The sequence below is a fragment of the Nuphar pumila genome, chromosome 11, assembly GCF_984573655.1.
Source record: "Nuphar pumila chromosome 11, dmNupPumi1.hap1.1, whole genome shotgun sequence".
NCBI classification, from domain to species: Eukaryota; Viridiplantae; Streptophyta; class Magnoliopsida; order Nymphaeales; family Nymphaeaceae; genus Nuphar; species Nuphar pumila.
This window is the reverse complement of record NC_143259.1, coordinates 4,320,380-4,347,840: the sequence shown is the minus strand read 5'-3', so window position 1 is coordinate 4,347,840 and position 27,461 is coordinate 4,320,380. Positions and strand designations below refer to the sequence as shown.

The following is a 27,461-nucleotide window of genomic DNA, read 5'->3' as shown; positions in this document are numbered from 1 at the left end:
TTTTTTATCAACATAAAAATATTATTTTTTGATGGTTCCAAATTGGGTATACTGTACGCCATTGATTTTTCAAATCCAAAAAACTCCGAAATACGCACCACGAAAACAGGATCCATCAATTGGTTTCTATTAAACCAAATATATCATATCTGAGGGATCAGATGCTCAAGAAAAGACTATAAAAATCACAGTTTTCACTAGGGAGTTCCCCATGCAGGTTGCAAACATCACCCCTAAAAAAGGGTCTTTAGAATATCAATAATTGTCAGATTATTAGTTGCATTTCTCACTTGCAGGTAGAGGTTATTGCCTGATGGAATCAGATTTCATCTCACCCAATTTTTTTTTATTTTTACTCATAAAAACTGCCCAGGGCACAGACCTAACCACGCTGGCTCAGCCTTCCATACTTACAGTCACTGTCCATGTTGGCATAAAACTCTGAGGGCTTAACCGTCGACTCCAGGGAGTCACCAAGCTTCGGCTTACTCAGGGGGTGACGCCCATGGATTTGAACCTATACTGCTCATCAAACGGTCTAAGCCCCATCCCAGTACGCCAAACGCCTAGAGTTCATCTCACTCAATTTTAAACAGTAACAATTAGACCTAAAATCGAATCACGTTCGATATGGCTTCAGGTTTGGTTCATGGCAAATAGTCTATTTCAGGTGTTCATTAGTTTGGTCCGGCCTGGTTAGGATTGAGTCACAAACAGGAGAATCAATCAATCGTTTTCCTTCCTAACATGGCTGAAGGGTATTGAAACACATCTCATTACGGGCACGTTGATACATGTGGACACTTGAAATAGCAACATTATATATACCAACTACATACCACTATTTTTTAACGAATAATTAACGTTTTTTATAATACAAACCAATACAAAATTTTTTAAAAATAAATTTCATGAATTAATTTATTACCCACTGTGGACATTATTCCAGTCTCTGCCGGGTCCTTCTCTTTTGCTTCTCTTCTTCTCTGTAACGCTCTCGCCGCTCCTCACGCTTCCGCTTTTTGGCCAAGTTATCTGCTTTAGCCTTCTCCGCTTCATACTTCTTCCTCTTCTCCGCATCCTTGAGCTTCTGCTTCTTCATCTGCAAAAGAACAAGATGATTTGTTACTTATTTCCTCTATTTTTCAAAGGCAAAGGAAACAGTGAACCTTAGATCTGTCCAAATGAGAGAATTCTCGAAACATGCTTTAGCAACCTCCAGAAAATGAGGATTGAAGATTCACACTAGAAGTGTGGGGAACAAGGAAGCAGGCATACCTTCTCATTTCTGATTAAACGAAGGTGTTGGATGAGTGCATGAGCTTTCCTCTCATGCGGTTCCATGACAACAGCCCGTCTGCGCTCAAGAGATGGACGATTTTGTTTATGCTGAAGCTTTGGCTTAGAAGCGAAAGGAAGGGCTTCTTGTAGTCCCTTGGAGATCCTCAAGGGATTAAACTTCTTTGTCTTGCGTTCGACAGGCTGACAAATAAAACCAAGAAAAGATTAAGATGATCAAACAGCTATAACGGCATGACCACTTTATGGATTTCTAGATTAAATGATTAAGCAGCAGATACAAAGAGAAATTGTAGATTTGTGAAAAATAATAGAATCAAGAATAGTAAAGATGGAATAATAATTGGTCGCCACCATTGAAAGGGAAAAGCCATCAGCTACAACAGTACCAACGCAAGCCATCAGCCATGACATGTCAGGCCCACATAAAGAACCTCTAGCCACCAAAACATCTTGTCCCAAAGAAATTTACCAGTGCAAAAGAGAAAATACCTTGTAGACAGAATCCTTATTCAATGGAACCGGGAGATTGTGCTCTCTCCGAAGCTCCGCCACAGTTTTCATGCCTTTCCAAGTCTCATCACGTGGCTGCAGAGCTGTTGTCACCGGATTGAAAAAGCATGGGACATCCACTTGAGTCCATGCACGCAAGAAAACAATGTCGCTCATAAGGATTTTGTCCTCAAATGTGCACCTTGCACACCCTTCAGGTGCTGGTATTGTTTGCTTTTTGTTGCTCCCTTGTTTGGGTACTAATTTTACAGCCTGAATAGAGCAGAAAAACGAAAACTGACGTTAAAAATTGAATAGAACTGCTGGACCTTGAGGCACTACAATGTTTATATCAATTAAGGAAGAGACTAAGATACAACTTCAGCTATTGTACGTGAAGTGTGTCCAAGAAACTTTGAAAAGGATCCAAAGATACAGAATGTGAGGAACAATCTACAACCAAGTCATAATTTCACTTGCAAGTGTAAAGATATGTATATATATATTCTCAAGTCAACTATTGGTTGACTTGGGGACTAGCTGTTGGTCCAACGACTAGAAAACTAGTCGTTGGACTAGGTCTAACAGCTAGACAAACTAACCATTGGACCTAGTCCAACGGCTAGATTGGTTCCCTTTTTTTTTCTCTTCTTGAATCTCTCTCTTTTCCCTCTTGTTCTCTATATAATGGGTGGGTGTGTGCTTTTGTAAGTGAGAGTGATGGGTACTTTTTAGGTTTTTGAATGTTTGAGTGTTTGTAGTGAGGTTGTTTGTAGTTTTGCATTTCTTTTTGTATTATTTAAATCTCATAATTAAATTATTCATTTTATAATTCTTGTGTTCCATTGTTTCTTTTATGGTGAGTATGTATTCAACTACATTGTATTTTTTGTTTTTGGTATTCATTCCAGAGCGAGGCATTGTGGTTTTGGTAAAGATTTGTATGGTATAGATTCATTCCGACATGTATCTTTAGGCCTTTTGGTTTCATATGTATGTTAGGTATTTTTAAAAGATTATATTAAAATGTCCTTTTTGAAATTAGGATTTGTTGTCTTTTGATATATAAAGTATATGTTTTTAGATTATAGATATGTACGTTGAAAAATTATATTTTATAAAAGTATGTGCTTTCTTATATTCTTATGTGTCAAAATACTAAATTTTTATGTTGTATTTGTCCCTTGAATATCTCTTAACGCATGTGTATGCTTATTCTTATGCTCATATGTGTATATATGGCTTATCTTTGAGATTTTAGTGTATCATGATGTTTTCTTAATAATTTTAATTATGTAACCAAGCATGAATTTTTTTTATGAACTTAAAGATTATGAGTCTTAAAAACTTTTCGCATAGTATTGTCTTTAGTGATAACATGGATATTTTTCATGTGTTTATAAGGTCCTTCTATCATTATGTGAATGTATTATTCCATGTATGTTTAAGTAATATTGCCTTTTTTTTGAAAAATGTCTTATTGATTAAAAATTATTCTCAAGTTGATGGCATGTGTATAATTCTTGCATTATATTCTTAGGTATATGCCACAAGCAGTCATATGATTACTATTGGATGGAATAATTATGATTTGTCATCATGCATGCATAAAATAATTTTGAACATATTATGCATTTTTGGGTGCATTTGTTAGTGAATAAAGATTATATGTTTTTCATGTTGTGAGTGTTCTTCTAAACCCCTAAGTGAATAATGTGCTTATGCCCTGTTTATGGGTTTGTTTTCGCCTCTTGTTTGACGTGTGAGAGTGCTTATGCACTTTTGCAACTCTTAGAAGATTCTTGTGCATTATGGTATTTTATCACATGATCCTTAGAAATCTTATATTTGTTGCATTGTGATAAAATTTCTTGTGTGACATGCGTGGGTTCATGATTGGTGTTAGTTATGAATGCTATTGAATCTCTAAATATATGGTGATTTATTTATTCTTTGAGAATCTCTATATATATTTTTGCCCTCTTTAATGTTGTATGTTTTTGTTGACACATAAGTAGACTTGGTTGTATTGACCATGCATATAATTGCATCAATTGATATCTTATTGTGCATATGATTGCACTATATTCATTTTAAGATTTCATTTACCTTTATTGTATTTGATTTGAAATTTTTTTTTTCAAATCGATTCCTATATATGAACTCACTTTTTGGAAAATGATTTTCGTATGTATTGCCTTTTTATGGCATATGAATTGTCCATCAGTGAATTTTATATAATGCATCATTTGCTTTTTACCTTATTGTTATTACGTCAGAGTTAGTCGTTGAGGTGTGTTATGTGTGCACCTCAAGTCATCTTATCAATTTAGATTCTCAAGTTTTTGAGTGACGGGTTGTCATTTACTTTGGGATTGATAGATGGTTGATTGGCCTCCGAACTCATTGTTAGAAATCTGAGTTTGTTGGTCGGGTGAGTTGTATGTGCACCTCATGTCATCTTGTCAGTATAGGTATGTGATTAACTGACAGGTGATTGACCTCGGTTTCTATGAGTGTCTTTTACTATTCATTTGTTTTTGTGGCCATTGTTACAGTATTGGATGCTTGATATCTTGTTTTTCTTGTGATGGTTGTTATGTTTTTTAAACCATATAGTTTCAAAGATTGATATTCTTAATCTTCTTCATGTCATTTGTTTGGTTTCATTACAAGCTCTTTTACCTATTTTGTTCCCTCCTGTTATGTATCTAAGTGTCATTATATATAGACAAGAGATGTTTGTTTACACTTTTGTATGTTTGTTTAGCCCATAAGTGGCATTGAGATAATAATTTTGTTCTAGTAACTGATACACTTATTTTAAGTGTCATTATCTATAGATAAGAGAGGTTTATTCACACTTTTGTATGTTTGTTTTGCCCATAAGTGGCATTGCGATTATACTCTTGTTGTAATAACTGATACACTTATTTAAGTATCATTATATGTAAACAAGAGATGTTTATTCACACTTTTGTATGTCTGTGTTGCCCATAAGTGGCATTGAGATTATATTGTTGTTCTACTAGCTTATACACTTATTTTGAGTGTCATTATATGTAGACAAGAGATGTTTATTCACATTTTTGTGTATTTGTTTTGCCCACAAGTGGCATTCAGATTATACTCTTGTTCTAATCGCTGATACACTTGTTTCAAGTGTTATTTTATATAGACAAGAGATGTTTTCAAATGTGATGAGTTATGTGCACCCATTGGTTATGTTTTTGTTCTAGTCGCTGATACACTTGTTTTAAGTGTCATTTTATGCAAACAAAAGATCTTAGTTATTCACACTTTTTGTGTGTTTTTTAGCGCTTTAGTGGCATTGTGGTTATGCACTTGTTCTAGTAGATGATACACTTGATTTTTTTGAGGTTCAGAGGCCTAGTGAGGTAATTGCTTGTGATGGATAAACTGTTGTTGTGTTATATGGGATTTTTAAATCTCTTCGTAACTTTTCTAAACTCGTTTGCTCTTATATGAGAAATGGTTATTGAAATATTTTCATGCATTTTGCATTGAACATGCTTTAGTTGCATGATCAAGGATATTTTAAATTTTTTTCATGATTGATTGTCTTGCATGTTTTACATAAGTTTAATTAAAGCTTTTTAAGCATTTGTTAACGAAGGATATATTAGTTTTACCTTGTGAGTTGTTTCTGTGTTTTCCCGTGGTCCACAAGTGACCACTATCGTATTGATATCTCATTGTTATCTTTGTGGTATTTCTTTGAGATATTTTTGGTTTCATTAGTTAGTTTTTTAAGCATGTGTTCTTGAAAGATTTTCATTATTATCTCTTAAAATTGGTCTATAAGTGACCCTTTTTAGTTGTATGGCTAATGTTCTAAAATGAAATTGATCTCTGTGTGTTTGATTTTCTTAAATCTTTATTGAGTTGTAAAAATGATTTGTTATTTATACTTCTTTGTGAGTTATTTATTGATAATGCTGAAAATCCATGTATGTTATGCATTAATTCGCCTTTTGTGATAGATATATGTGTGCATGATTTTCTTGAATGAATAAAGTGATTAATGACTATAGTATTTAAAATTGATGATTTTTCAAAATTAATTCTTACTTTAAAGATATTGAAAATTATTAAATTGACTTATTTAAACATTTTTCTATATATTGTATTTTTGTGTGTTTAGCCATCCTCTCTCAATATATATATATAGAGAGAGAGAGAGAGATAGTTATTTCTAGTTAGATTGCTTTTGTTTTGCGCTCTTTACAGATTCTGAAAATAATGGCGTTATTGATGATTCTAGAGACATTTTGAGCATTTCAAGGAAGATCTAGAAGCTCCTTCAAGAATTTGTATCATGAAGAACATATTGATATCTTGTGTAATGGGATTCTTTTTGTAATTGCAAACTTACGGTAAGTCACCATAAGTTTGAGGGGGTGTTAAGATATATATTGTATAAGTATGTATGTATCAAGGTTGCTAGACTAGGAAGCAAAAGCAGAAAACGATACGGGAAGCGGAAGCGGAAGCGAGAAGCGATGCATTTTAAAATGTATAGGAAAAAGAAAGCAAGAAAAAAAAACAATATAAAAATTGAATGGGAATCAAAATGGAATGCAAATAAAAACTAAAATAAGAATGGTCATTCTTAAATTTCAGAATTAAATTATTAACAAAATCTAAAAATGATGATTGCCAATTTAGAAAGCACATGGAAGTGAGGGAGAAGCGTGAAAGGAAACACATAAAAACATGAAAAGTAGAGTGAGAAAATATATAATAAGAATAGATGAAACGTATGGAAAGCATAGGAGAAGCGTGGAAGAATCGAGATTTTCATCAAGTTTCGGAAGCGAGGAATATCGCGCTTCCAAAGCGAGTTTCCGATAAGCGGGCTTCCCACCTATCTAAGAAGTTTTCCATAACTTTGGTATGTATTATATAGATGTATAAATAAATAAATATATATATATATATATATATTCTCAAGTCAACTATTGGTCGACTTGGGGGCTAGCTATTGGACTAGCTAGATTGGTTCCCTTTTTTCTCTTTAATCTCTTTCTTCTCCCTCTTGTATTCTATATCATGGTTTGTCAGTTGAGGAAGCGGGAGCAGGAAGCGAAACGGGAAACAGGAGCGAAAAGCGAGGCACTTTCAAAATTTTAGGAAGTATGGGACCACTTATGAGCGAATTAGGAATCTTCTCGAAAGCGACCCAAAAGCGACCTAGGAAGTGAACCGAAAGCGACCTAGGAAGCGAGGGGGAAGCGAAAAAAATAAAAAAAAATGGGAGAAGCGAGGGGGAAGTGCGGGTAAGCGTGCTTCCCATAAAAGGGAAGTGTGCTTCCCCGCACGTTTCGGAAGGGCGATGTTTCGTGCTTCCGAAGCACGCTTCCTTGAAGCGTGCTTCCGAAGCACGCTTCCTTGAAGCGTGCTTCCCCACTTACCTAGGTGCTTCCAGTAACTCTGCTCTATATAATGGGTGGGTGTGTACCTTTGTAAGTGAGAAAGTGATGGGTAGTTTTTAGGCTTTTGAGTGTTTGAGTGTTTGTAGGGAGATTGTTTGTAACTTTGCATTTTTGTTTGTATTATATAAATTTCATACTTAATAAAATTATTCATTTTATAATTATTGTGTTCTATTGTTTTTTCTATAAGTATGTATTCAAATACATTGTATTTTTTGTTCTTGGTATCCATTTCAGAGTGCATCGAGATTCATGCCATTTTCATGACAGCAGCAAGCAAAATTGGTTAAGAAGACCGACATAGATGGGATAAAGCTTGAATTAAAGAAAGACCAAAACTGTCCATTTTTGAAAAAACAAATTACTTGCTCCCCAAGTTAAAGGGAGAAAACCATATGAAAGCATAACCATGTCAAGGTCAAATCTTCATCATAGGCTTCCGACAGTAACAAACAGGAAACAGAAACAAGGCTTTTTTGACTGAATTCCAAAAGGATACGTAAGGATACTTCAAACAATAAATGACTAAAAGGAAAAACAAGGGCACTTAAAATCGAGCAAATATATACATCACCTAACCAACAACTTATAGGACAAATTCTTAATTTACCTTTTTAACCTGTCCCCGGATGCCACTCACAGTTCGGATGGCTGCACCTTCAAACCTGGCCACCTCAAGTGCAGATGTGAACATATCTTTGATTAATGCTGTCTTCTTAAAAATTTTGAAAGGATAACCAACCAGCTTGATTTTCTTCATTATGTGCACTGCATGATTGAACTCCAACACCACTGCTGTTGCTGTAATGCGAAATGATGCCTGCTTATGACAAAAAGATCAGACCCATATAAGCATAATCTGCATAACAATCATGTGACTAAATAGTGAGAACGGAAGACATCTACATTCTCAAATGATTTGTTTACCGATTACCATACTTATAACTACCTAATTTGGAAATGGAAACAGGACATTGGTGGGTCAGGCACGAGACCTTTCCCATTACTGTTACACCAGATATTGACAGTGTAAATGAAGGTCATTTAGCTTATTAAAGTGAGCTTGATCAAGTGCAATGGTGGCAAGATCCAGGTCCAATTCTTGATTGGCTTACTTTATCTGCAATTTACTTTGCTTTCACTAAAAAGAGTTGAATTCGAAATTTATTAGTTACCACTTGGGTCTTGCATGTTTCTAATTGGACCTGGACCAGACCCAACAAAGAGTCCAACAAAACAAGGAAAAGGACATCAACGTCTTACTTCAAATTGGTTTTCGGCCAGAACCATACCTCACATACAACTAAATGGTGTATTTCATCTGGACACTAAACGGTTTAACCAAGCTATAGCATTATGCACGGAAGCAGCAATTATTTTCATGAGGTTATGCCTATACACCATGGTTCATTGCTGCAAGGCATAATTTAAGACAAGAAAATGTTTATCGTGCAAGAGAACACCACTCACACTATTAAGGTTAAGAAGAAGGTTCAGCCAGAGTTAAATTCAGAACAAAGTTGGACCTAAAAAAATAGCACTCAAGGTTCTTTACCTCAAGGAAAGACTTAAAGAACACGGGGAGACTTTCAATATTTTTAAAGGAATTATAGAAGTCTTTTCTTGGGATGACCTGATCAAACTACGACAGATGATCAGCATAAACTTCAATTAGAGTGGAAGCAAATGTATACATATTGGGATGTTCTTCAGATGTAAGTAGATAGGAACTAGTAACAACAAGTCTTGAAAGAGTGCTCAAAGCATAGCGCAGGAACGAAACAAGTGAATCTAGTAAACATCACTAACAAGGTTCAACGAAACTTTTGCAAATCAAGTTGACTTCCCAAACCATAGAACCACCAACCCACTCAGTATCAGTACTGGCAGCACAGTGCAGACCAGATTCTCCATGTCAGCTATACGCCATGACCAAGCATCCAATAGGACCAATACAATTCACTCGGTGGTGATCATGAACTATAGATCACCACTTTATTGAAGATGTACCTTAAAATTTTCTACGGGATTCATTACTAAAAAATAAGATAAAGAAACTGGAAGGATCATCATATACCATCGGACCTGATTGTTTGATACATTCTGGACAGCCAGTACTCCAGTATTTGGTGGAGCCAGAGGTCCCCAAAACATGGCCAGGCAGTGCATATGTTCTGGAGTGTATTTTAGCATACGATGCCGACCATTTTGGTCTTCAATGGCATACACAGGCATTGTCTGAAAACGTCTCCAACCGATCGAAACAATGATTGGGTCTCTCGTTTTCAACACTTTCCTGTGCCACCTATGACGTTTTAGTCGGACCTGGAAGAAGGAAAAACTAACCAAGTCAGCCAATGAACTATCATAAGAAATTTATTTCAAATTAATTGATCGACTAGTCCATAAAAGAACAGATAATAATTCATTAAAATTGCTTCAACATTAAACAGGCAGAACTGAATAAGTAAACTATGACAAATTTGCAATGTGAATTTGCTACATATTCCAAATAGACCCTTTTGCTGTTCTGCTCTGACCAAAACGCATTCCAAATTTCAGTTAAAGATTAATCAAGTTATAGGAGGACCATGGAAAAACTGAGGGAGAACATATACTACTACCAGTTTAGAATAATAGGCACGATTATTTCAATGGAATGCCTTAGTAGTTCATCATGTATCTTCCTGTTTTTTTTTTGTTCATCATATAGTACCCAACCATTTTCAAAAGCAAAGACTAATACATCAGCTATTGAAAGCTAGCACTTTATGCTTGTGTTGCCACAGCATCTTGGAGATTAGAAACAACTGGAACTCTTCAAAGAGGATTAAGAAAAAGGAAGAATGAAAAACGAAAATCTTTGGCAATCTCCCAAAATGCCAGGTAGGACTACAGAAGAGGGTCTTTCAACTGCTCAAGAGTAGCTGTGAACAACATCCTGGCTTTTTAGTTCACAAAAAAAACATTTCCATGCCAAAAAGTCCTGTCCATGTTTATTTTTCGATGAGAAAATCACTCAAATGTATGTTCAGGGATTTTCAAAAACTTACATGTATTTATATACTATATGTTAGGTGAGCTTACCATTACCATTTTTTGTAGTGACATCTTCAACGTATTCCTACTAAGAAAAGGAATGTGCCCATTTTTTGAGGTCTCAAAAACAAAAGGGGAATGAAATATATAAGAACTCTTGAATAGAAATATGAAAAGAGATATAGCTCCAGTTTCTTTGGAAATGGTAAGATCAGGCACAAAAAGAATCATTTGTTCATACCATCTTGACTTGGTTTTGCTGCCTCCCTTCTTTTTCTATTTTCTTTTTTCCCTTTTTTTCTTTTAGTTCTAGAACATCAGATATGGAAATTCACAAACAATTAAGTTAATAGGATCCTCTAATTCAAAAAGGAAAGCAGTAGCACAAGGCCATTTGAAGCTACTTATTGATAGAAAGTTAGAAACAAATAAAATTTTCTATCATGACAGCGACATTCTTAAGATATATTGGTCAATTATGGATAACATCTGGGAGCAAGTATTCTGTCAAGGATTCGTTGTCAAAATAAAAGATAAACCCAAAATAAGGTAAAATGAGACAATCAAGGAGGAGAAAAACTACAAAATGATAGTAAAGATGAAAGCAAGATCATTAAGAATAGAACCAACCTGCATGTATCCAACACTTTCTTCGCCAAGACCAAGCCCTCCAACCAGTATCGGGTGCCGTGGATCAAAATGTTCAACCATCTCAAACGGAACATCATGGATCTCCAACCTCATGTATGATCCTGTCCTGAAACCCTCAATCTCAACACGAGTCAACTCATCCAGATCTTTGAGCTCCGCCAGATTCATGTGTTTCCGAAGTTCTATCTCCTCTTTCAACTGCCAAATCACAGCCTCAAAAGTTATGGATCACTTAAACGACAAATAGTAACAGTCTCAATTTTGGATAGGAAAAAAGTCACCTTGTCAAAGTATCCACCATCATGGACTTGACTCTGATAGTATTTTGACTTCGTTTTATCATTTTCATCCTCCGATATCTCAGAATCATCACATGTGAGCAGAAGTTAAGGTCCCAAATGAGAAATAAATTCTACAACCCAAAAGAATGAAAAAAAAAACTGCAGTTTCAAAGTCAAACAGAAAGAACATACAAGTTGAAGGATTTATTATCAGATAACTGATATATGTATATATATAAAGATATAGATATATATATAGGGTATTTCTATGGTGGTACTGTACCAGCATAGCTTATGGTGGTACATACTTGATTTACATAGATTTAGGCTCTAAAAGCAAAATCTAACCGTTGGATCATGTTTAACATATTCTATGTATTATTTTCATATGTTACAGTTGACTTAAATATGATGCTTTATACCATTTTTAAACCACCTTTATTTTCATGAATTGTGAGCTGTCGATTTTCAACATCTCAAAAATGGAATCCAATGGTGTTTTAAACATGATAAAACCTTTTAATATGGTAAATGAATCATGCTAAACACATATGTATAGTTAGATTTACCATTTGGTGGCTACATCTATGCAGACAAGAGTGTGTACGCTATATGTGTGTGTGTGTATTTATGTATGTACGTATGTATATCATGAACATCAAAAATAGCAAAAGAAGAAGCGTTGATGAGCTTCCTAAACGTAGATATTTTTTGAATTACCATTTAGATGAGAACATGAAGAGAGGCATATAGTCTTCAAAACCAGCATGAATTATCCAAATTCTCTGCTGGTCAAATAGTCCACAAAGGAATTCTAGTTGTTCGTTTCATACCAATAGTCCAACAACTAGTAAAGTATCACCACCTTAAAAGTTAAAACAAGAACCACACTTTCTGACCAATATGCTTCCAACTTTGAAACACTAGATCTTTTACAAATAACAAGTGGGGATGCAATATTCCATTCTGGCCATCACCAAAAGGCCTGGGATATCTAATACAAAAGTTACACCTACTATGGAAATGTGTGAATTATAACACAACATGAAATCACCGTCAAATACAAGCACAGCAGAAATGAAAAACAGCTCATCTGTTGTTTTCCACACAGTGTTGGTGTGCTGTCCTTCCAACAAAAATGTGCTGTCAGAGGAGAAAACACAATAAACTCTACTACAAGTCTACAAGGATATTTGGCATCAAATTGTGCACGAAGTGCAAGCTTTTTAAGACGACGCTCCTCTGCCAGAGGGTCTACTTGGTTTGAACCATCTAGATCTTTATCATCATTGTGGGGTTCTTCGCCTTTATACTGCTCTCCAGTTTCTAAATCCTCAAAGTCTCCATAAACAGAGTCCTCACTGCCTTCATCATTCTCCAACTCCTGACCTCTGCGAGAAGACTTTGACCAGTCACCCGTAACAAAACGATCACGAATGCTTTTAATAGCCTCTTCATTTGACCAATCCTTCAATTGCATATGAACTGCGCCCAATTTGGAGCAATCTTCACCATTAATATTATCAATATTCAACTGCTCACTCATTTTCTGTAAATCAAAAAAGGTAACATCTAATTCTCAACTGTTTCATAAATAATGTTGCCAAAAAAAAAAATCAGTCGCACATTCAGCTTTTCCAGGAAATAAAAAGATGTGGAGTCCAACTAGAAAGAATAACATGAAATCTATTTTACCTTCATCTTTTCATCTTTCGGCTTGAAGAAATCTTCATCATCTTCACTTCCTTCACTTTCGCTACTGCCAAGTGATTCCTTGATAGACGACCTCGATTTTGAGAGGGATTGTCCATAGACAAGTTGCATTAGACTAGCATTTTTGTTTAAGATAGATTTTGACATAAATAAGTCTTGATGGCTGGAGTTGTTCTCTTCATCTGCTAAATATAACAAGGAAAGGCTCAAGAGCCTTGTCAAGCAAAAAACGAGCAAAAGGAGAACAGTGTATCAGAAGTGGAAAATTTTTACATTGTGACTGGAAATCAGCATTGTGAATCACAAACAGAAAAACATTGAAACATGCTTTGACTCCAGTGTAATCAGATTCACAAAACACACCTCAACTTTCATAACCTATTGTAGCATCATCCAAATCTAACCCCGTAAAAGAATTGTGCTAATCAGGTATGTTGTTCATAGTATTGAAAAACTGGTTGGCCCTGTTAAAATACATTTGTATAGCGTTGCGGGTAATCTGCACTCTAGGACAGTATTCTTTTATAGGCTATGTGTACACTAGGTTAGTGTTGTGTCATAGACAATGTGCACTCCAAGTTAGAGTTGTATCATAGACAATGTGTTTATGCCATGCACAATGTCCATATTTTACTTTCTTTGAATTTCCTTTTGACTGGCCGTTAGTTGAAAAGAGAGTTCTAACTAACGTGTTTATGCCATGCACAATGTCCATATTTTACTTTCTTTGAATTTCCTTTTGACTGGCCGTTAGTTGAAAAGAGAGTTCTAACTAACGCAAGCTTTAACTAGCCGTCTGTTAGAACTCTCTCACGGCTAGTCATTTGATATGTATATATATATATATGTGTGTGTGTGTGTGTGTGTGTGTGTGTGTGTGTGTGTTGTAAATATGCGCTTTTTGTGCATTTTACCAATTAAGAAATTAATTGTTTTTTAGGTGTGTGAGCCTTCTCTTTGCACTGGGTGGCTTATGGGAGTGTACCCTTAGTGGCTTATGAGTGTTGTCTCATTTGAGGACCATTGTTTGTACACCTTGTGCATTTGGACTATCATACTGATACATGGTACAAATTAATCTTAGAATGAATGATGCACCTTCTGAATTTACGTCTTCATTGCTTTCTCCAGAAACATCAGCGTCCGTTGATGACAGATCATCCATGCTTTCTTCCTCAGAATCCTGTCACCAAGAAAATGCATGAAGCTTGTTTCAAGGATATAATTAATGAAAGATAAAGTTTGATAAACATATAGCAAAGGAAAAAGAGAAAGCCTAGACCACGGGAAGGATTATGTACATTCAAGAAAGGATATGTGACCTGGAGAATCCTACCCACCACCTATCTATGCCCAACACATGGCTATACCAAACAGACACCCCCTGGATGATTATAGACATACTGTTTATTCAGTTCAAGAAATATTCAACACTTTTAGACACTTCATGCAGGTTTCCAACATTTGCAGGCACCTAAAAAAGCCTACATGTATTTTAGCTTTAAGCTGTCTTTATCTTTAGAATTTGGAATGAAGTGCTTTTTAAGGTTACTAATGTTAATTATTTAATTTTCACATCATATCTTCATTCTTTTCCATAAAAATCAAACAGAAGAGACCATTGGGAGGGGCAATGAGATGGGTGACAAAATCAGTGAATTTTGTAACAACATCCTCCAGTGGATGTTGTTGAAATCCACCCACTTTATAATGCATCGCCCCTCCCAACTACACTCTGATTACCATCGACCCTCCCAAAACAGACAAACCAAGTGATGGAGACAGATGGGGAGTCAGTGAATCCCCATCTCTGCTCACATAACAGGCTCCCAAACAGAGCCTTAGTGAATTTGAGTTTCCCATACATCATTTTACCGGTTTGATAGCTTATATGATTATATCTTACATGGTTCAAATAGACGAACATATAATCAATTACTCATATCACCCAAGTTAAACCTTTTCATTTATAAGTTAGGCCTGTTCAACTGGCTAAAAATACCAAAACAGTGTGAATTAGTGGAATGTTTCAACATTTATTGTTACATTTTAGAGGCAAAAAGTCACTTTTGTAAACTAAAATTACTAACCCTTAGTTACGTTCAAAATCTTGGATTTGTATTTTTTCCTCAAAGAAAAAGGCCTAACCTACCATTAAAAGTGATACCATAAACGTCACCAATGACACCACCTTAAGGATACTTTGATCAATTATGTGTATCCATTTTATAAAGCCTTGGTATAACCAACACTTGGAAAGCCATGTCCGACTCTGATGTTCATGCAAGATGATGTTACATAGTGCCTGTGCATGTGTTTTGTATACTCTAGTCTTCAAACCTCCTGTGCGACACCATACCTGTGTCCGACACTAACACCCGTATCCATCTCTACCATAAGATGTTTAGTACAAGCACTACATATCAAAAGATATTCATGCATCCTTAACTTTCTGGTAAAAGATAAAAAAATATAGCCTCTAGGTGTATGCTTGATTTTCAGACCGCAATATCTCATGTTTGATTTTCTGATACACTCAAACCTTTCAACGATTTTCTAGTATCTTCATGTACCTTCCCTTTTTCTTTTATTTATTTGCTGAGCTTCTCTTATATCTTCACATCCCACTTTATGATCTTGATTATATAATGACAATTTGTTCACAATTTCACTGTGTTTAGGAGTTTTAACATAAAACAGGATTCCCTGAGACATTAAGATGATGAGAAACACAATAGGAACTTTAGAACCCCTCATTACCTTAGCATCATTTGCAAATACCACTCTTCTTCTTAATCTTCCATCTTGGAACTCAGCTTCCTCTTGCAAATCAGACAATGGAGGCACATGGATCCCGTTTTCTTCTCCTTCAGATGCACCTTCACTCTCCTCATCAGAATCATAAAGGGTTCCTTCAGTATGACTTTCCATTTCAATAGCCTTTCCCTGATCAAAGGTTTTTGAGGCATCCACCTTACTTTCCCCTTCATGGTCAGCAAAAGTTTTTGAATCACTTGACAAATTTGTACTTTCTTTTGATGCCTTCTCAGCATCAGCATTGGAACCAAAATTTGGTTTAGACGCTGAAGGCCTTCTTCTGCTGAAAAGATTAATGAAGCTCTGCTCCAACTTCTCATTAACCGAGTATTTTGTATTTTGAAGTGTCCTCACCATCAACTTACCAACATCGCGATCCCTTGCTGGACATGGAGGCCAAGAAGAAAACAGTAGGAAAGCTACATTAAAAAAGCCAAGTAAACAAATGCCAGGTCACTATAGACACTAAGACACGTAGAAAAGTTATGCATATATTTACCAAGGTCACAACTTAGGAATCATAAAACCTAGGAGAAGTGAATGGCAGCTTACAGGATATCAGCTCCTTGAACACACACACACACACACACGAGAGAGAGAGAGAGAGAGAGAAGTGGGGTGACTTTCAATATTTATCAAGTACAACAGTAATACAAAGGGCTCATCTAATGCTTTTTTCAAAGAAATTTTCTGCTACCTTTTTTCACTGCTGAGCTATTCTGTTCATCTACTTTAGAAAACTGAACCATGTGATCATTGATGTTTATGTAAACAGCATCCTTGTCATAAAGAAGATCTCCAAGATCAGACATAGGTGCATAAAAGAGTTTTTCCTTGTCCCGTAATCCCTTCTTTTTGGCAGCAGAAGGTAAAGGACAGGGATCAGCCAAGCATGTCACACTGGCCAAATGGTAATCACCTACACCAGCAACGTGGACCTGTATTAAACTACCAATCAGCTCATCATATCATAAATAATGATGCAAAGAACAATTATAATAAGGTATCTTAGAGAACCAATATACATCAAAGACAAAGTCACTCAACTAAAAAAGAAAGCAGGAAACAAAACCCAGATACACCTAAAAATGAAACTACACTACCATCTAGAGGAACATTGTTCTCAGCAAGATCCAAGAAACAGAATGCCCTATGGGAAAAACATGAGTGAACTTGGAAACTTTACTAACATGCACAGTGTGGGAGACACGACATGATGAAAGTCTCACTAGCCTACAATTGAAAGGAACGACATTCTCAAGAAGAACCAGCATGCAGAATGCCATATCCGGAAGTTTCACTAACATGTACAGTCTCAGAAATAAAACATGATGGAAGTATCATACATAACATGAGTTAAATGTTCACTTTTACCTCCCTATACTTTACCTACTTTTCAATCCTCCCTCATTTTTTTCCCTCAGGTACTTAGAAGTGATACAAGGAGACATGAACAAACAAATTCCACCACACTTAAACTTAGGCATGTATGAAGAAAAGGTGAAGATATTTTACCTTCGTGACTTTCTTCATGTTGCAACCACGCAAGTATCCATATAATGTGACATTCCTATCACATTTTATATTTGATTGTACTTTTTCTGGGGGAGTCACATCTTCAAAACGATCCGCTAATATGTAAGGATGTGAAGCTCTCCAAGACAAAGGAGGAAACTTCATCACAGAAATGAATCTTGCAAGGTTGTGAATTTCCCGTTTCGAGTACCTGATGGCACCATTGAAGAATAGAACTATTATCTCATGCAAACGGTCAGGTTGTAGGGTTGTAGGACATTGCAATCATAAATATACAGAAAAATGAAATTTTAAAATTCCAGTGACACATGAACTCTAACCCAAAAATATATATATAACCCAAGAAAAATGCAAGAAAGTAAAAGTAACATACTGTCCGTGAATGAGCCCAGATAAATAGAATAGCTTTGCTCCATCATATATTTCAGTCCAAAAACGATGTTTTAACCGTTGCTTAGTTCTCCTTAGTTTCTTTACATCTTTGAATTTATCAAGGTGAGTAAGCACTCCCATAACTCTTGGAAAACCATGAACTTGCAATATGTTAAGAAACTCAAAAGTTTCCTGCAAAAGATGGTTGTCAGAACAATGTAAGATCAATCATTTTGACTTCTTCCCAAATAATAACTAAATATTATTTCAAAATAGAAGGGCATAAAGAACTTGTTGGAAACAAGCAAGATTTTTCTGATATTTGAAAATGTAGAAACTTAACCCCTTTCTTCCACATTTTTTGGGCGGGTTGGTTGGAGTGTGTTTTGTTGAAGCAGCAGAAGTAGATGAAGAAGAAAAGGCAACAAAATGGTGATGTTCTTATTCCATCTATGCATCCATGTTTTTGAAGTTCATTGAATATGGAAAAAAGATCCATATCTAATGCTGACCTGTAGGACCCTTCAATAGAAAAGGTTAAAATGGGCCAACCCTAGCTAGGTCGATACCCAGCAGAATCTGGTTTGATGATCTCATAAAAAACAAACAACACTAGAATGGGCGCAGGTTGGCTGTATTCACCAGTAAACTATTTTTGTGGCCTGTAGAGGGGGAAAATGTTGCATCAACAAGGAATCACTAAACATAAAACAGAGCTACTATTTTCCCATCATAAGTAGAAAGAAGATGGAGAAATTGATGGAGATGTAAATCATAGGACAAAGGTTGGGTGGATGACTTGGAAAAGTGCAACTGGAGTGTTGTGCGATCGTAGAATGCCATTGCGGTTGAAGGGAAAGTTTTATAGGACGACTATTAGGCCCGCTTTACTATATGGTACGGAATGTTGGGCTGCCAAGAGACATCATATTCAAAAAATGAGTGTAGCTGAGATGCGTATGCTTAGATGGATGTGTGGAAATACAATAAAAGATAAGATTTGGAACAAGGAGATACGTAAGAAGGTAGGCGTTGCACCCATTGAAAATAAGATGAGAGAGAATCGTTTACGGTGGTTTGGACATATTCGGCGAAGGCCTAATGATGCTCCAGTTAGAAGGATGGAGAAATGGGAAAATATATTAGTTAAAAGAGGTTGGGGTAGGCCTAGGAAGACTTGGAGGGAAATGATAGGAAAGGATATGAATGCTTTGAACCTCACCGAGGACATGGCGTTGGATAGAAATGATTGGAGGAGAAGGATTCATGTGGAAGACCCAAAATGATTTTCTTTGTTGGTTCATATCGCCGACCCCAATTGTTCTGGGATGAAGGCGTAGTTGTTGTTGTTGTTGTTGTTGTAAGTAGAAAGAAGATGTCATGTCCATATGAGCACCAGGGCCTGAAAAAATCATATAAAGAAAATGGTTGTTCACGTCATTCTGCCAGTGCAAGCATCGAAGTGATAAAGCACTTGGCTGCCTACATATCTAAGGTAGCTAGAGTTCCTGTAATAGCAAAAACAGGTACCCTCAATCCACCATCTTTACACCATTTACAGGGTTCTAAGATCCATCCCTTAATTAGCATAGCAAAATCTCTAACTTCCCAAGCAAGCAATAGAGAATAGGAACTTAAAGCGGGAGAAAGATTGGATATGAATATGGAGGGATCCTAAGCAACAAACCCAGAATTATTTGAACAACTGGATGACATGGCATAATGGGGAAAATATCTAAACAAACAAAAGCATGTGCTAGAACAATCTAGTTTGAGGTAAAAGCTTCAAAATCATTTGCAACTAGATAGACAGGTTTTCATGAAAAAACAAAGTAAAAATCCCAACTGGAAGCTACAGCAAAATCATTCACATCATTTACAAGGTCAATCTCTTTTCCTTTATGAATGATGCAAAAGAACTCTACATTTATCATCCTAATCAACATTCAATATATCTATCTTGATACAAGATTTTTTTTTAATAAAAAAAAAGCTAAAGCTTCCATTGGGTTATCAAAGTTCATTGGTGATCAAATGTGTACCATCTGATGGTTTCGATCATCAACTCCATTAATCAAAAGTTTTAAGAATAAAATCTCATCAAGGATATCTCCATGATGCTTGATAGAGCCTCTGGTGTGTGGAAAAGATGGAGGAGAAGATGGAGTATACAACTGCTAGCAATATCAAGTATAGTAGCCTGTGCTGTTCCTTTCACATTTCTTTGGCATGTGAAATCTTATGATCCTATAATACCTAAAAATGAACAGGAAAAATGCCCCCAGCATGTAACTATAAAGAATCTAAAATATGTATCAATCATATAAGTTCATTTTCATATGGCATGTGAAATCTTATGATCCTATAATACCTAAAAATGAACAGGAAAAATGCCCCCAGCATGTAACTATAAAGAATCTAAAATATGTATCAATCATATAAGTTCATTTTCATATGGCTAATTAAATATATAAGTCACCTAAGATCATTTACATACAGCTAATTGGTCTCACCATTTCAAATCCATAACTTCCATCAATCAGAAGCAATGCAACATCAGCAAACTTTGCAGCATCAATCATGCCATTAATGTCATTTGGGCACTCCACAAACTGCAACCGCCTTTGTTTACCTAAGAGGTGAAAAAGTTAATTAAGCGTAATGGCTACTGTAATAGAACTGTAGAACATCACAACATATGAGAATCAATAGATATTAGCAAGAACCAGTTCCCAACTTCATAAAAATGCTATTAGAGATGATCAACAACAATAAAAGAATGTGAGTCCTCAAAAAGAAAGATTTAAAGAATGGGAAGCTAAAGCACCTGAGACAATAGTGATTGGACCACGAACATCAGATAAGTTATGCTTTGTGTAATGCTTTACAAGTGATTTTATCAACAATGACTTCCCCACCTGCAATCAAGCATGTGCAATGTGTTTAGAAGTCCAAATTGTTTAAAGATATATGGAGGCAAAAGAACAACTAATTGGTACAAATTCATGCCTACTCAAGGTTAAAATATACCTTTGGAGGACCATGCACTACAACAACAAATGGAGCTGGTTCGCCTGTTGAACGGTCGATTATGGGAACATGGAGCCTGCGTTGTTCCTTTTCAGATGCACGAGACTGCAAACGTCTAGCTTTCACTGATGACCTAAATGCAAATGCCTTTTGAAACAAAAGGACAAACAGAAATCTTAGTAACATTTCCAGTATCAAGCACTTACTCCATAAACCAATTCAAAGAAAAAAGCCTCGTAAGAATCTACACTCTACAGTGAAGCACCATTTCTACAAGATATGATAGACATAATATAATAAATATGTCTTCCACTCTATCTTGACATGGGAAAGCAGTGTTTGGAGCAGTAAACAAAAACTTCAACCTAACCCGATATTTTTCTTTAACTGCTAACTCAATTCATGACTCGCCTCAAAATTTTGTTTTATATTCACATCCGGTTTTCCAGTCAATTAAAATATTGTGCATAAGAGTGCATCCAATATTCAATGCTTGATTGTATGGGATTTCTAGCTTTTCAATTATGTAGTTTATACTTGTTAACATTGTATGTTTATCCAAATTAAATTTTAATGAGGATAGTTTTAAATAACAAATTGTCAACCTTGTTGTTCTTGGGGAATTTGAAGTTTTTGAATTTATCATCAGATTAGATATATTAAATAAACAAAAGTAAACCTAAAACTACATTTTCAAAATCAAGCCAAAAGTTTTGCAATAAATAGCCTTTAGAAAATGTAAATATCATGCCCTATAAATATTTTTTTTATTGGCCTCTATAATATATTTGTTTAAGCAGTAAAAGCGTGATATATTGGTAAACATCTAACATGTCTGCCAAAATGGTTTTTCCACTATATTCTGAAAATATCACTGATATTTGTCATATAAGTTACAATCTTATGCTTACTTGCATAGCTTTAAAATGGTTAGATTTAGTGACATGCTGGGTTTTTTAGGTTTTTCAGGCCTTTTATATTTTTAAGTTTTGACTGTAGTCACGGTACAGGTATGATCTACGTGCTTGATTTTATTGGGATCAGCTCTTGGAACGTTTGGTTCCAACTTCCAACACATAGGCAGGTATTCATAAGGTTTGAAAAACCAACAGCCCAAAATCTAGTATATTTTCAAGTCTCCAGACATCATTTTTTTCATCAAAAAAACATGATCCAAGTGCACACTCCTAGTAAACTGACCATGCCAAACATATCCGTGGGGTCATAATGCAAAAAAAAAAGCACCGGAACACACGATAAAACCCATTTAGTATATTTTCATCAATATATATAATTCACAGTCACAAATATCGGCAATATTTTGAAAATATCACGATATTATCACTGTATTTTCAGCAAACGATATTATAGATAAAATATCATGATATTTTGAAAATATTTCCAATTTGATAATATCACAATATTATCACGAGAATATCATGAAATTCTCCTGATAATATCACAATATTATCAATTATTGTTATTGTTTTTATTTATTTTCTACATCTTAAATGTGTTTTTCTTCTTTATTTTGCATTTTGTACTTATTTCTTTTATTATATATGTATTTTATTATCTAAACATGTTATTTTCTTGTTTTTGTTATTTATATACCTAGTTGTCATAGGTGCTAGGCAGAGCCTAGGCGGTGATCCCCTAAAAAGGCTTAGGTGGTACCCAAAATAAAATAAAAAATTTAAAAAACATAACAAGAAACATGTATACAACATAAAATCAATCAATAATAAGCAATAGACAAATAATATGTCATTGAACACTGTAAAACAATTATATTACATAACCTTAACCTTCTCAAACAAATTAAGAATAAATTAACAATTGAATAAACAAATCATACAACTAACAATGTGAATGAACAATACACAAAAAATAAAATCATGTATACAAAAAAAATAACAATAACAATAGACATACTACAAACAATAGACAAATAATATGTCTTCTTCTTATTCTTCTCAACAATAGACATAATACAAGTAATAAACAAATAACATGTTTTCTCCTTCTTCTTCTTCTCCTCCTCGAAGAAGAAAACAAATGATATGTCTTCGAAAAAAAACTCCAAAAAAAAAAGCCTAGGCGGCAAAATAGGGCCCCACCGCCGAAACCTGATCGCCCGGGCGGTGGGGGTGCGCCTAAGTCACCTAGGCGCCACCTTTGACAACTAAGTTTATATATATATATATATATATATATATATATATATATATTTATTTATTTTTTTTAAATTTTTTTAAGCCCCGAGATTTTTTTGAGATTTATCACCAAACCTATAATATTGCGAGAAATAACCTCGCCGAGATATAGCCAATACGATATTTGTGACTATGATATATATATGCTACAGTCTTTTGTACATACAATAGTAGAAAACATTTTTTCTACTCTTTTGCAATTTTTTTGTGGATCTAACTGTATGGATGTGATCTACATAGTTTGTTTGGTAGAAAATAGGTTCTAGAACATGTATTTCCAACCTGCAAGCAGGTTTTACAAGGGCTTCAAAAATCAATGGTCCACAATGTCCCAAATTTTCCAGAATCAAAATATCAAATTTTTCATGTCGAGAAAAATATGATCCAAGATGTGTTTCCTAACAAAAAAAATATGTCAAACATATTTGTGAGGTCAGGTTGAGTGGACACAACTTACATCTATGATTCCCAACTACATCGTACATACTGTAGACAGTAGCAAATGTTTATCCACACACACACACACACACCTGTTACAAGACCCAACCCTCTTACTTTGCCAATATGTGTTTAATATGTGTTTCAAGCAGTATAATTAGATGCATTCCTTTTAGTAAGAAAACAACCCAAAATCTTTTGTTAGCATTTTCATCTTGAAATTGTAACAAAAGAATGCTCGGTTTGCAGGATATCAACCCTCCAGGAAGACCCAGTTATCTAATCCAAACAAAAAGAAAATGATCTCAAATGAAACTAACAGTGGAATAAACCCAAACATCATGAATACAACGTGCAGTGTTGGAAATCAACAAGTGACCAACTAATATCTATATATTCCCATGGTCATACAAAAATAAACAAATTCTTGCACACATTGGGGTTGTAATCACCAACACTCCATACTTCTAACAAAAAAATGAAATGCAAGAAAAACTCAAACTAAAACCAAAAAAGATTCGCAATAAAACTCAAATTCAATAAGCATCCCAAGCAAGCCTGCAGCAGTCTTCTTTAACACATGGCATAAGCCAAGCAATCATGATCGGCCACACCAACTCCTATCAGAAAACAAAAAAGTAACACCAACACAATAAGAAATGCAATAGAATGCACAAACCTTAGGGTTTTGCTTCTCATTGGAAATGCCACGCTTAATTTTGTCTGTTTTCTCCTTCTTCTTGGCAGATGGACCTGATTGCCTGGTCCTGTGAGCCCTATGAGTCTGATCAGCATTCACCGCCATGACCCTGCAGAAAACCATATCCATCACCACCATCTAACCCATTAAACCAACAATGTGGATAGGCATAAATCCTTAAAACAATCATGAATACTTTTATGCACAAACATAACATGCAACTGAAGAAGCATACATATCTAACATCACATTTAAACATGACCTCCACCTACACAAATGCACAAAAACACCCACTGGTTTTGTTTCTAACCTAGTGAGTGGATTCAGAATGGCAGGTGTTCTTGTTCTCCGGCAATTGATAGCAGGATTTTCAGCTACATTTTTGCTCGTGACAAATATCAGACACTTAATTTTCCACTTTAGTATTTTTGTAGGGTTTTTAAACCTCAGTTTTCTTTTCTTAGTTTTTGGATGTCTATAATCGCCCATTCAACAGTGCAGTGCAACCATATTGCACCACTTAAAACCACAATTAATATAATAATAGCAGAACTCTAAGATTGAATCAGATACTAGCATAGCAAATGTGCTAGACATTTTTTTCATTTGATGTATGCAAATGACTTAAACGTGCTGGACCTCCACCTACACAAATGCCCCAAAGAAATAACTAACAAAACAAGCACGCAAAACAAAATTGTGCTAATCCATGAGATGCCATCACTTTCAAGAATTTCATCAAACAGTTCACATGAACCTTCACATTTTTCAAAAGCCCCATCAAGAAGAATCACATCATTCATCAAATGATACATCCCCCATATTCCCAACTTCAATCCATCCACCATCAATAGCAATAGGACATACAACTTTTGTTGTGATCATTTTAACAAACACATCATTCAAACAAACTGTTTCTTTTCAAATAATAACTTCTAGTATCACTCAAATTACCCACTTTTGTTCAAGTTTTTATGACAAAAGACCATGACACTAATAAAAACCGAGGAGAAAAAAGATGGAGATAGAGAATCTGGTAGTTGTGGGCCAAAATGGATACGGGATGAAGCAAAAAAAAAGGTAAGGAATCAAAGATAGAGTTACAGAAGCAAACCACATCGTTTGACAGGCTGACTGAAAGCCTCAAGATAGGAAACCGAAGATCGATGACCAAGGCCGAAGAGGGCACACCGTCAGTTGAGAATAAGAGTGTTTTTCAAGGCAGCTTCGAGGTTTGGGTTGCTGGTTTTTTGGGAGAAGGGGAAGAGAGGTGGCAGCTGCTGAAGCAAAGGAGCATGAAGAGGTTGAGCTAGATCGGCGGAAACAACCCATCCAAAACCTTCACTCCAAGAAGGAAAGTAGAAAAACCTTATAAGCCCTGTTTGGATGACAGGCTCAGAAAACCTAGTTTACTTAAAACTTGGTTTAACACCTGGCTTCTGAAACACCCTGAAAACCTGGTTTTGTTGTTTGGATGACAACTCCTAACCTAGTTTTAAACCTCGTTTTAAATATGGTTATCTCAAAGGTGTTTTTTGGATGACAGTGAACCTGTTTTCACTAGAAAACCGTATAATAAGTAATTTTTTAGTAAAAATCGATATTTTCGTGAGTAAGAAAGGACCCTTTACTCAAGAAAACCCAATTCATCATGTCATTCACATAAGCAATTAATGTTTCCTCTATCGAGCATTAAAACAACCATGGTTTATGAGTGTTTAAACACTCAATCTATCATGATATCCAACTACATAAGACATTCATAACAATGCAAAGATAGCAAACTTTCTACTACTTTCTATCTAATCCATGTGAATGGTCTTCCCATGTTAGATTAGCAAAAGAATCCCGAAAGGGCTTAGCAGCTTCGCATTGTGATCGCTAGAAAAGTGCTTCTCTTAGACGTCCTTTCCCAGCTTGTTGGCCATTGGATCTTTCAGGCGGAATCCAATCTTCTCCAATAGTTTCTCAATTCATCAACATTGTTCATGTGAATATAACTGTGAAACATGCAAGCTACAATTACTATGTCCCTTTGTGTTTCAACTGCGTACGACACTTGGTAATATTTGTGTTTCAACCGCGTACTGGACTTGGTAATATCTATCAAGTTATCGTTGTAGGGCAGCATCACTACATAAAGGAATTTCCCTTTGGGGAACGATAAAGTGTCCCTTGTCCAAAGTCCCTCTCTTTCCCCCTCTTTCCATATGCAACATTAAGATCGTATTGTGTCTATTTGCAAGAAAGGAATTCGTGTAGAGAGAGAGAGAAGAACGACTGCCAGAGAAGGGCCAGCCAGAGGCCCTTCTCCGGCTAGGCATAGCCGGCTGAAAAGGGTCATTCTGAGGCCCTTTTCCTGCCAGAGAGAGAGGGGAACGACGGCCAGAGAAGGGCCAAGCACAGGCCCTTCTACCTCGGAACTAGAGAGAATCGTACCTGCGCTTATGCCGGAAAACCACGTCGGCGATGGGGGGGATATGCCGAAGGAGGACACTGGTGATCGGAGGAAAGCCCAAAAGGAAGGAGGAGGGAGGAGAACGAAGGCGGGGGTTGGCGCGTGGAGGAGCGGGGTAGCAAAAAAACTGGGCTAGGGTGGAATTGCATAGTGACAAAAGTTTAAAACGGCAATTTCTCGGCCATTAATTTCTCGTGAGATTTTCAGAATGTTTTATTTTTTTCAAGTTTTTATCGGTAAAATCTCGAGAAAATATAAAAAATCAAATAATTTCTCAAAAAAAAAAACTCTAAAAAAATAATAAAAAGAAACAAATTATACAACTAAATTTTACATGAAAATTATATAAAATCTACTTTAAAAATGGTCACTTCCTTTCGTACAATAATCATGCAACACATTTGAACTCGTAAAATGCTTATGAAAACTTAGACATGCTTAATGGCTTAATCACCCACCTAAATACCACATGTCTTACAATCCGCTTGTTTGGTAGTAGCTGTTAGTGTAAGTCACCATGTGTTGGGACGTTGCAAGTTCAAAACCCAATGGTATGTTATGTAACTGGTGGGGTCTGCCTAACCCCAACTTGCCTTTCAAAAAAAAAACACAATTTCTTAGCATAACGCAAAAAAACAACTTCACAATGAAAAGAGAACATAATTTAAACAAGGCTCATCAATGACTCGTTGTCATGCCCCCTTCACCGTCAATCCAACCTCCAATGGGGTCAGGCTGAGAGAGGCAAGTAGTAGGCTATGAAATGGAAAAGGGCAACAGGGGAGATAGATTTTTGGGGCTTTGGGTGCCTTTTGTTAAAAAAAAAAATAAGGAAAAGGCAACAAATATCTCACGATTTTTTGCGAGATCTTAGCGATATTTTGTCACAAACAACACTTTTGCAAGAAATTTAATTTCTCACAAAATTAAGAAATGTTTTTATTATTTAGTGAATTTATCACA

At 35.6% G+C, this 27,461-nt stretch overlaps 1 protein-coding gene across 1 annotated transcript; it reads right to left on the bottom strand.

Annotated features, from left to right (window-relative positions):
- Nucleotides 1–800: 800 nt before the first annotated feature.
- LOC149821688 (uncharacterized) lies at nt 801–26,626 on the bottom strand. The gene is made up of 19 exons (XM_089981640.1): nt 26,480–26,626; nt 24,020–24,149; nt 20,687–20,833; nt 20,484–20,574; nt 20,170–20,288; nt 17,658–17,848; nt 17,264–17,474; nt 16,446–16,686; nt 15,692–16,131; nt 14,030–14,114; nt 12,914–13,113; nt 12,412–12,767; nt 11,219–11,312; nt 10,917–11,135; nt 9,333–9,572; nt 7,858–8,067; nt 1,792–2,064; nt 1,279–1,482; nt 801–1,102 (listed from the first exon to the last, which is right to left on the bottom strand). Exons 2-19 carry the CDS (start codon nt 24,143–24,145, stop codon nt 941–943), a joined length of 3,609 nt encoding a protein of 1,202 aa, XP_089837766.1. The 5' UTR covers nt 24,146–24,149; nt 26,480–26,626; the 3' UTR covers nt 801–940.
- Between the last annotated feature and the right edge of the window lie 835 nt (nt 26,627–27,461).